Source organism: Rattus norvegicus, chromosome 7, assembly GCF_036323735.1.
Source record: "Rattus norvegicus strain BN/NHsdMcwi chromosome 7, GRCr8, whole genome shotgun sequence".
Classification (NCBI taxonomy): Eukaryota; Metazoa; Chordata; class Mammalia; order Rodentia; family Muridae; genus Rattus; species Rattus norvegicus.
This window is the reverse complement of record NC_086025.1, coordinates 115,735,495-115,745,699: the sequence shown is the minus strand read 5'-3', so window position 1 is coordinate 115,745,699 and position 10,205 is coordinate 115,735,495. Positions and strand designations below refer to the sequence as shown.

The following is a 10,205-nucleotide window of genomic DNA, read 5'->3' as shown; positions in this document are numbered from 1 at the left end:
GAAAAGGACCAGAGTTAGTTCCCAGCACCCACATCAAGCAATTCATAATAACCTTTAACTCCAGCTCTAGGATTTAGATTCCAAGAGCACCTGAAAACAGACACACAGTTAAAAATAATTTTAAGGGGTTGGGGATTTAGCTCAGTGGTAGAGCGCTTGCCTAGCAAACGCAAGGCCCTGGGTTCGGTCCCCAGCTCCGAAAAAAAAGAAAAAGAAAAAAAAATAATAATTTTAAAAGAAAAAAGGTCTCCGTCCCCCTTAATTGCATGTGTGGTTGTGTAATAGCCTGGATATCCTGGCTCTAAACCAGATGCCTCTTAGACACAGAAGAGACAAAGTCCAATTAATCCTGCAGGAGTGAGAAGTGGGAACGACCTTTCATCATCCATGACTCATTTATTATATACTCATAATTTGCTTGCTTGTTACTTCCAGTGCTCTGTAGACAGCGTGAGGGAACCTCCCAGAGCACAGGATTCTGGGCTGTTGTCACAAACCATGAGAGGTGAGGCTGAGGGCTTTCCTTGACCCTTCTGCCGACGGAAGGAGCTGAGCATGCCACCACTCCATTCATCCGTGCTTCCTCCTACACTCCCTGTGCCCTGTAAGAAAGATGTGCATCAGTCACTTTTAAGGCAACCTCATACAGCCCAGAGTCGTCTCAAACCCACTGCAGCCAAGGATGATCTTGAAGTTCAGGTGTTCTGTCTCCACCTCTCCAGTGCTAGGATTACTGGTGTGTGCCACCAGCTCTGGGGCATTCCTCTTCTGTTTTCCGCCATAAGCTCTCCTGCCGGCCCTAGCTGTCCTTGAGCTCTGCCTCTACTTCAGTGCTGGGATCACAGAAGCTCTCCATCTCATACCAGGCTCTAGCAGTAGCCACTTTCAAATAGGAGGGGAGAGGAAGATGACCAAGACAATGAAGAGTGGGCAGGGTTACCTGGTGGAGGGAGGATGGGCCAATACTTGGAGATGGGTAAGAATGATGCTAACTCAAGAAACAGTGGGGGAGGGGCACACTGCAGATTTAACTATAAAGTAGGAAGTGTGAGTTCCTGTGGGATGCCACCCTGGGACACTCCTTTCCCCATCCCCTTCTTACTGGTGCCTTCTGCATTCCCTTTTTTTACCCTCCTTCATAATTCTGTTTTATACCTTCATCTCTGAGGCAGAGATTACATGACTTCATAAGGTATAAAAGCACATAAGTCACCAAGAGAATGTCAGTTGACTGAGGTACATCAAGAACACTGAAAAGGCCATCAAAGACCTTATCCTAGTGGATCTCTAAGTCATCCAACATGGGAGAAAGTAAGTCTCAAGTGGGTGAACCCACAGCTGCCCTGAGGATCCAAATGCTGCTGTGTGAAGGACAGACTGTCACAGACTGTCACAGACTGTCACAGACTAGACAATCGGCCTACCTGTGCCTGTCCACTTACAAGAAGGGCGATATTACCTGTTAATCGTCATCGTCATCGTCCTCTGGGACAAAAATGTCATGCTCCTCAAGTAGAGCCGCGAAGTTCTTGCTAATGAGTGTCCCAACATAGAGAAAGGGGATCACAATGGAGAACACACGGAGAAGACCGAAGGACATCTGCAGGGAGAAGGAGGCTGTGAGCTCCAGACCAGTGGCTGTGCCCCAAGCCCTGGCCCTCAGGGGCATTTCCTCCAATGGATCCAGACACCACTTGATTTTTAAAGTCTTTGTAGAAACTCAGAGCAACAAAGAGACAAAGTGTGTTTTATGGCTATCAAAATGAATATCAGAAAGAAGAACACAAAGCCAAACTAAATTTAGGAAACTAAGCAACTAAAAATTAGGGACCAACCAGCTAATTCCTTGCAAGAACCACACACAGTTGGACATGAACACTAGGATGACTGGACTGTAATCAGCCTTCTACACGCACAAGTGAGTTCAGGGGCTGGAGGGATGGCCCAGTGGTTAGGAGCACTGACTACTCCTCCATGGGACCCAGGACTGGTTCTCAGCACCCACGTGGCCTCTTACAAGCAAGCAACTCCAGTTCCAATGATGCCACAGTCTCTTCTGGCCTCTGGCACTTAAGTGCTGCACAGATATACATGCAGGCAAAACACCCATACACAAAAAATAAAAATCTTGTTACTAAGAGGTGTGCACTGAAGGGTTCTTACACCCAGTTCTCTTTTAATTGGTTCCTGCTGCTGAGCAACCTTATTTGACATTAAACATGCAACGATGATATGCCCTGGAGGAATGCCCGTGAGATTTTGCCGGTACTCTCTTTCTGTTTTTCCTAGCTGTGCCTTTTTACACAGCAGCTTCCTGCTTCTCACTGAGAACCCTGACTGCAGTCAACTGTTAGTACAGCTCAGACTTGCTGTAAAGAATTCTTTTCCCTTCCACTCCACACAGCCCTGCAGTCAAAAAGCATACCTTTGGTATAGGAGACTCTCCATTTTCCTTAGGGGTACAGAGGGCAAGTGACAGAGTTCAGGAATGGAAAAACCAGGATGTGGTCCCTGGCTGTCAAGACCTAACTCTGCTGCCAGCTTCAGATGCTGGGTTCAGGATTCTGCCCTGATTTCATCTGTAAAACCTACATTCCTCAGGACAGAAGGTCCTGCTCCCACAGCCCGGAATCCTTTCTCCTTCAGTGGCTTTTTACTAACTATATTACTTCCGCACTCCCTTCCCACTCTTTCAGTAATTTATTTATTTATTTTTATTTTATGTGCATTGGTATTTTGCCTGCTCATGTATGTCTATGCGAAGGTGTCAGATCTTGAAGTTACAGATAGTTGTGAGCTGTCCTTTGGGTGCTGGGAGTTAAGCCCGGGGCCTCTGGAAGAGCAGTCAGAGTTCTTAACCGCTAAGCCATTTCTCCTGGGATGGGATTGTTTTATCCCATCGTCTCTGAAGCAGAGATTGCATGACTTATATAAATCGACACAAAGCCCTTCTGCTGACCCTAGAGAAATGGATCATTATGTCCCTCAAGACAAGACATTGCACATTTCGCGGCTGCCTTCCAACTCCTGTGTCCAAGAACCCAGCTTAACACTGGGTTTTATGGAAGCATTTTCCTCCACCTGTCAAAGTCTGCAAACCCCAGTTGCGCAAATTGAGTCCTAGGTCCAGTGTCCAGACCATGTCAACACTATGATTGGTCTCTGCGCCTGTCAATCACATGCACTCCCCCAATGATCGGCCTCAACCCCTTCGCCCCGCCTCAAGACAGACACTCACTTTCACCGGCTTGGGCAAAATGGCGCCGCTGCGAGTGACGATGACTGACCTCGACGGTACCTGGCTGAGACCTGAGCTGCCCGGTACGGTGTAGACATCGCCACTTCTCCTCCCCCTCGGCCCGGTCCAGAGAGCCCCAGGTCGGACTGATAGCCAGGCCAGCCGCCGAGCCGCCGCGGACGCCATCCCCAGCTCCGCCCCTCGCCGGGAACCACACCCCACACATCCAAAGCGGCCCTCTCGCCGAAACTGTCTCCAAAATTCGCGAGACTCGCGACGCCCACGGGAAGCACCGCCCTCCCGTCGGCGTAGAGCACGCATTCCTGTAGCAGTGGGAAAGTCCTTGGTGCGGGGCCGACGTAGTGACGTCATGAGAAGCGCCTCCTGGGCTCCAGAGGGCGGGGCCTTAGGGGGCTCCCTTTGTAGGTGTTCCCGCCCCTCACCTTTGGAAGACTTGAATTAAGGAACCGGAATGTGTAATGAAAAACTTTACTTGGTATCTGAATTTATATAAAAAAAAAAAAAAACTGTAACAAAAGTTACAAAAAGTTAACAAAAAACTGGGCGAAGTTGTGCACACCTTTAACTTCACCACTTGGGATGCAGAGGCAGGAGGAACTTGATAAGTTCAAGTCCAGTCTGATCTACATAGTGAGTTCCAGGACAGCCGGAGCTATCTAGTGTGGTGAAAAAGACAAGTTAACAATAGCTCAGAGTGTCTGTGAACATTGGTACAACGGGCGCAGTGGACAGCGGACTTCCCGTATAGGTCTAGGGAACAAGCAAGAAGAGGGGTTGAGCCGATGGCGGTTGTACCAGCAAGCCAGGTTCTCCGACCCAGTTGCTAGCCACAGACACCGGCTTTGCAGCTCTGACTCCTGATTCTCCATTTGTAAACACACTGATTATAATAATCAAAATGAATACCTTTCGGACAGGATCTCACACATATCCCAGTCTAGCCAAAACCTCACCGTGTATTCAAGGATGCCCTTGAACTCCTAGTCCTCCTCTACCTCTTTGCTACCAACCCTGCAAACTTTACTGTTCTGGTTATAAGGGGAAGGGAGGAGGCTAGCAGGCCTTCCCACCAGGTCCTGCTGCAAAACAAAACCAATGAGGCATGGTGCTCATATCCATAATCTCAGCACTTGCAAACAAAGACCCGGCCTCCAAAATCCAAAACTAAAGAGCAGACACTAACGACTATGACAGGAACATTAGCAAAGGCCTGTAATACCTGTGTGTACAGTCGAGGGCCACTGGCCATGATGTTACAAGCAGGCTTGAGAAACACGACTAGCAGGAATTGGCCCTAGCCAGGGAGACCATGAAAATCAGTCTCCTGGAGGCAAAGTTTGGCCTTGAGGCCTTGATGGGTTTTGGCCAGGCTGCCCTAAGGCCCCAGATAGGGAGAGGAGGGTGGTCAGGAAGAGGCAGATTTTGTTTGGAAACGGGGCATATCTCTATTGAGCCACAGCCGCTGTCATTACATCTCTATAAAGGGGACAGATGGGCCTGGCTTCTGGCTCGGTAGACCCATTTGGCCTTAGAACAAAAGAAAAAGATACTTGGAATGATACAGGAGAGAGTATGAGGGCCCTCCACAGACAAGCCTTAGGAACCAGCCGGCTAGGTGACAAGAGTCCCTACAAGTAGCCATGACAACAGGCCAGAGAGAGTTTCTCCTGTCTAAAAGGCTGCCTGCCTCTCTGCGGGCCATGCCCACCACTATACATTGACAGGGCAGCGGGGGAGAGAAGAAATCCCTCTTTAGCACCTGAAGACTTCCTCCTACAGAGCCCTGACAAAGCTACATTGATGCCAGTCTTCAAGCCACTTTCACACACACAGCCCACACAGCAACTTGGTAAATGAGTGAAAATTTAACCCTTGAAGTTCTGACCCTGGCGTCCCGACCAGCAGGACAGGGTCATAGTTTAAAGGGCCCTGGCTCAGGGTCTATTGTGTGGCTTGCTCTCTGGCTGGCTCCCCTTGGCCCTTTGCTGCCACCTCCGCCTCAGCTCCATGATCTCCTTCCCATACCAGTCATGCAGGGTAGAGAAACAGGAGGTCTCAGGGGACACGGGGCTCTGCCCCATGCTGAGGAGGAGGCTAGCAGGGCCCTGTAACTCCCACTCAGTCAAATCCCGTCCTATTGGCCGGATTCCCCTTTCTTCCACAGTACCCATGGAATTGCCGTCCCTAGGGAGAAAGTGGCCATTCTCAGGACCTGGAGCCCGGTGGTCAGGAGCCTGAGATTTACTGCGACTGGCAACAGCCCTCTGGGGTGCACAGCGATGCAGGGCCAGGCTCTGACGGGCATCCTGCAACTGGCTCTCCAATTCTCGCACCACAAGTCGCATGTAGCCAAAGCTGGCTCGGGACAGTGCCTTCACCCAGGCCTCTTGGGCAGCCTGCCCGTCTGCTGCCAGCAGGTGTGGGCGCACTCCAGGGGCATCAAAGCGAATGGCGAAGGCAAATTCCTCAGGTACCGGAGCCTCGGCCAGCTCCACCGTGCAGCCTTCCAGTACCACGAGACTCAGCGGGACCCGGCTTTCTCTACTCTCGAAAGAAAACAGCAGATTGCCCTTGAGAACAAACCAGTATCTTCGGCCAGTGCCACTGGGAGTGGGTGGGGAACCTGGTCCTCCCCAACTACGCAGGAAGCCAGTGTGGTCTGCTGGGGAATCGCTCAGCGCGTAGTGGGCCACACTCCTCTTGTTCAGCTTCATACCGGAACGGTGAGGTAGAGAGACGGTAGCACCCGGAGGGAAGGTGCTCAGATCTGCAACCCGGTCCTGTGGTTCCGACGGACTGTAGTTCCTGCAGCTCTCAGACTTCAGCTGAAGGACTAGTCTTCCTTGTCTTTCATCTCAAAAGTCATAGAAGGGTCACAAAAAAAAAAAAAAAAAAAAAAAAAAAAAGGAACCTGGACATCAAAAAACTGTAACAGAAAAGAGAGTAATTATTGTATCAGGAATAGCAGATACCGACTGGTGTTTGTTTGTTTGTTTGTTTGTTTGTTTGTTTGTTTGTAGACAAAGCCTCATAGCCTGGGCTGCTCTTAAACTCACTATGTAGCCAAGGATGGATAATCTTCAGCGTCTGAGCTGACTGTTCCCATCTCCCCAGTGCTTCCTGCATGCCTACCCCATGCTCAGCTTCTGTCGTGCTAGATTTTGAAGGCAGGGGTCCTGGCACACTGAATCCCAGCTCTTCTGATCACACCATATCCCTGGCTAACCTGGGTATTCCGGTTGACACTTAAAAAAAAAAAAAAAAAAACAAAAACAAAAACAAAAACAAAAACCCAAAGAAATAACCCCAGGGGGAGGGAAGGGGATGAAAGGGACCTCAAGCCCAAAGACACTTTTGTGCTTCAACCATTCCAAACATGGCTCCCGCACCCCCCACTGCAAGCCTGAGCTCCACCACCAGCAATCCCATGACCTACCTGAGCACCTACTAGCCTCGGTGGTATCCAGCCCACCTTAATAAGAACCTATCATTTCAGAGCCAGATGGAGGAAGGGGAGGGACAGGCCAGTGATGGAGAAAGCCCAGGGGTGACCACATCGCACCGGACCAGCACTGGAGGGGAGAGCAGGCTGCATGGGCTCCAGGAGGAGGTGAAGGGGACCTGCTTTGTAAACTCCAGTGGTATGTCCTGGGGCACTGAAGACATACCCACTAAATTCTGGTGCTCCGAAGTTGCTGAACTAGCAAGGGTCTTATGACAGGAGTCATCTGGCAAGAGTCAGCACTCGGTCTTATACCTTCTAGGTGGGACCCTGTTGGTGACACCCTTATCAGCAGAGTCCACAGAACAGGACAGGGTGGCCTCTTATCTAACCACAGAGCTCAGCCACATGGTTTCCAGAGAGCCTGCAAAACAGTTCTCAGAGAATGTGAGAACCATTCTAACTTAGGGCCCCACTGAAAATGCAGCCTCTTGCAGGAAGCGCTGCCTCCCCATTTTTATGACCAGCTCATCCCCTCCAGGGCAACTGAACTGCCCTGTGTGTCTCCTGACTGTGATTCTGGGTCCCCTGGGGCTAGGGTAGGTCAGTTACGTGCCAGTCAAAGTTTCCTGGCTTTCCCTTTGGGATTTTGTCACCACGGTATTGCAGAAAAATATCCTGATCACCACTACCCAAAGTGGCTTGATCTAAGGTCAACTGACCAGCAGCAGTTTCTGGCTTTGTCCCCTTCGCGAGCCACACCTCTCCCACCTCCCCGCCCGTCCCTAATGTTTTTATATCACTGTCCCCATTTGCAGGACATCCAGAGTGGGCTTAGTTTGACTGACCCAGTAACTGCCGAGAATCAGTCCTGTGCAGAATTGCTGACTTCGCGGGACTAGATCCCCGTCCTCCTGAAATCTACTTTCCAGCAAGAGAGACATGCCATAAACTAATACAATTAAATAAATAATGAATTAATCAAGTAGTGAATGATGAAATCATAGCCAGGAGGCGGGAGGGGAAGAAGGGCTCCAAAAAGAGAAGCAAGCAGGCCTGGAATAGAGGAAGGCCGTTCTAGCCGCAACCCTTTGTGGGCCCCAAAGAGGGGCTGAGTCCACGCGCGCCTGCGGCCGCGGCCTCTCCCTCGGGCGGCCCTGCTGGTGCCTGGATCCCAGGATCCGGCCCGGGCTCTCCAGCCAGGTCCACGGCCACGCCCTCCTGGTCACCTCCTCCGGGAGCCCGCCCGGCCCGCTCTCACCTCCGGCGCCCGAGGGCCTGGCCGGTCGAGTGCGATGCTATCGTCCCCTGGTCTTTCTCGCTCCGAAGCCCGCGCCTCCGCCCAGGTCGCGAACGTGGCCGCAGGAGCCCGGAGACCCCGCCCGGGAGGCTCGGGGTACCGCCCCGGCCTCTCCCCGCCCAGTACCCACCAAGCCTCTGGATCTGCAAAGTCACCTCGGCTTGCACTGTGGAGGGAAACTGAGACCCTGGAGGGTGGGACCGGCGTGAGCCACAGGGTGAGGAATGGTCTCGAACCCCGAGTCCAACCTCAGGCTACCCACAGGTCTCCAGCTCAATACTGAAGGAGAATTCGGGCTGCTCTTTTTCCCCCAAAGTTTCTCCTTACAGCCCATCCAGTCTCTCCCCGATGCCCCCACCTCAACTCCCCTCTTGGCGCGAAGAGCCAAACCAGACAAGTCATAGGACAGGGCGCTTCCTAAGGCGAGCTCCTACACGGCCTGCAAAACCCTGCCAAGTTCTCAACCAAGTCCTTGGCTTAGCCCCATCTTTGCCTCTGGAGATTGACCATTTCGGCTTCTATGACCCTCCGGTGCGGGTCTGCAGTCCACTTGTGGCCCTGAGGCTCTACCTGGAGTAGTCTGTCCATAGGTTTGCAAGCAAGACTGCAGGAAAGCACTGAGGCAGGAGACCAGGATACCCCCTCACCGCCCTGAAGACAATGTGTTCAAATGTCTGCCCAAGGGCTTTGTGGGTTCCCACCTCAACCCTTTCTTTGCAGTTTCTGAAGCCCAGACAGCCCTTCCCTCTCACCCTACACCCACTTAGAGCTCCTTGACATTTAGGTCTCAGCTGTCAGCTCTGAGGTTCCCTCCCTGACCTCACAATGTAGAGAAGCATACCCTACATTCTCAGTTTTGCTGGATGGTTTTCTGGGGATTATGGTGGGCAGTGGTGGTGGTGGTTTACTAACTTTTCTACAACTAATAGTATCTGCTAGAGTACATGTGTTACAAGGTGAAGGCGCCTGGGGAAATAGAGCATGGGGTTTCCTGAGGGGGTAGGGGGGAGCTTGCTGCTTTAAATAGAATGGGCAAAGTAGACCTCACTTGGACATATAATTAAAGGAAATGAGGGTGTCGGCTACGCCCATATCTAGAAGTGCATTCTAGGCAGAGGGAGCAGCTGGTCCAAAGGCTGTTTGAGGGGCCACAAGGAGGGCAATGAGGAAGATGCTGGCAGGGAATAAGGTCAAAAGGTAGAGGGTGGGGTTTAGAAACACCATTTCTGGGGCTGGGGATTTAGCTCAGTGGTAGAGCGCTTACCTAGGAAGCGCAAGGCCCTGGGTTCGGTCCCCAGCTCCGAAAAAAAAGAACCAAAAAAAAAAAAAAAAAAAAAAAAAAAAGAAACACCATTTCTCCAAACTAAGAGTGGCCATTGCATAGACTTGAGAGAGGCTGACATGACCAGGGCTGGTTTGGGTTCGTTTTTAGATTATTTAAATGTGTGGGCATTTACCTGCATGTATGTGCACCATGTGAATGCCTGTTGGCCCCAGAGTTCAGACGAGGACGTCAGATTCCCTGGAACTGGAGTAGGGGTGGTTGCAAGCCACCATGTGAGTCTAGAGACAAACCTCTGGGTTCCGCAAGAGTAGTAACTGCTGAGCCATCCAGACAATATGTGATGAGCCCAGCCTTGCTGTGTGGGATGAGGGGTGGAATTTAAAGGCAGAGGGCACAGGATTTTTGGAGAATTGCATGTGAAGGCTGAGGGAAACGGAAGATAGGATGCACAGAGAAGCAGGTTTGCTGTTACCTGAGAGGAGGAAGATGGCACAAATTCGGATAGGGGACGGCTATAATTATCATCCTCGTGAAGGCATCCAGAAACAGCGTCTGGCACCTAGCATATGTTCAACATATGAATAAATGATGAATAAAATATTTTGGAGTGAGTGGGCGAACAACCCCTTGGGTGTCAGGTGGAGGAGACAGCCTCCTGACCTTTTGAGAGCTGAAATCCCACCGAGCCTCTTTCACTACCTTTTTTTGAGTTAAGAGCAAGGTTTCTGGGCTGTCTCATTTCGCCCTCTGTAGGAATTCACTTCACAACCACTTACTGAGTGCGGGCAGTGCGGGCCACCATCCGCACCCTCTGGGGCGGAGCACGAAGGACACCAACCAGACAAGTAGCATAGCGGCGCGCGCACAGAACGCCCAAGCCGACTTTCCACGGGAGCGCGCCTCGGGAGCGCGCAGAACA

General features: G+C 51.4%; 2 protein-coding genes and 1 long non-coding RNA gene across 6 annotated transcripts; 1 reads left to right on the top strand and 2 right to left on the bottom strand.

Moving 5' to 3' along the window:
* Window positions 1-376: 376 nt before the first annotated feature.
* Window positions 377-3,460, bottom strand: Smdt1 (single-pass membrane protein with aspartate-rich tail 1). Its single transcript, NM_001399736.1, has 3 exons — window positions 3,239-3,460; window positions 1,460-1,600; window positions 377-602 (listed from the first exon to the last, which is right to left on the bottom strand). Exons 1-2 carry the CDS (start codon window positions 3,422-3,424, stop codon window positions 1,463-1,465), a joined length of 324 nt encoding a protein of 107 aa, NP_001386665.1. The 5' UTR covers window positions 3,425-3,460; the 3' UTR covers window positions 377-602; window positions 1,460-1,462.
* Window positions 3,461-3,711: 251 nt separating this feature from the next.
* On the bottom strand, window positions 3,712-10,201 carry Pheta2 (PH domain containing endocytic trafficking adaptor 2). 4 transcript variants are annotated; one of them, XM_017595117.3, is made up of 2 exons: window positions 10,063-10,201; window positions 3,712-6,185 (listed from the first exon to the last, which is right to left on the bottom strand). In XM_017595117.3, exon 2 carries the CDS (start codon window positions 5,971-5,973, stop codon window positions 5,194-5,196), a length of 780 nt encoding a protein of 259 aa, XP_017450606.1. In that variant the 5' UTR covers window positions 5,974-6,185; window positions 10,063-10,201; the 3' UTR covers window positions 3,712-5,193.
* Window positions 6,770-7,684, top strand: LOC134479948 (uncharacterized). The gene is made up of 2 exons (XR_010053901.1): window positions 6,770-6,900; window positions 7,520-7,684. It is a non-coding gene; the product is annotated as an uncharacterized LOC134479948 (long non-coding RNA).
* Window positions 10,202-10,205: the final 4 nt, after the last annotated feature.

Coding starts and splice junctions, on each gene's coding strand:
- Smdt1 (NM_001399736.1), bottom strand. CDS start 3,424: ATGGCGTCCGCGGCGGCTCGGCGGCTGGCCTGGCTATCAGTCCGACCT. Junction 1,601..3,238: donor TTTTGCCCAAGCCGGTGAAA/GTGAGTGTCTGT, acceptor TTCTCCCTGCAG/ATGTCCTTCGGTCTTCTCCG.
- Pheta2 (XM_017595117.3), bottom strand. CDS start 5,973: ATGAAGCTGAACAAGAGGAGTGTGGCCCACTACGCGCTGAGCGATTCC.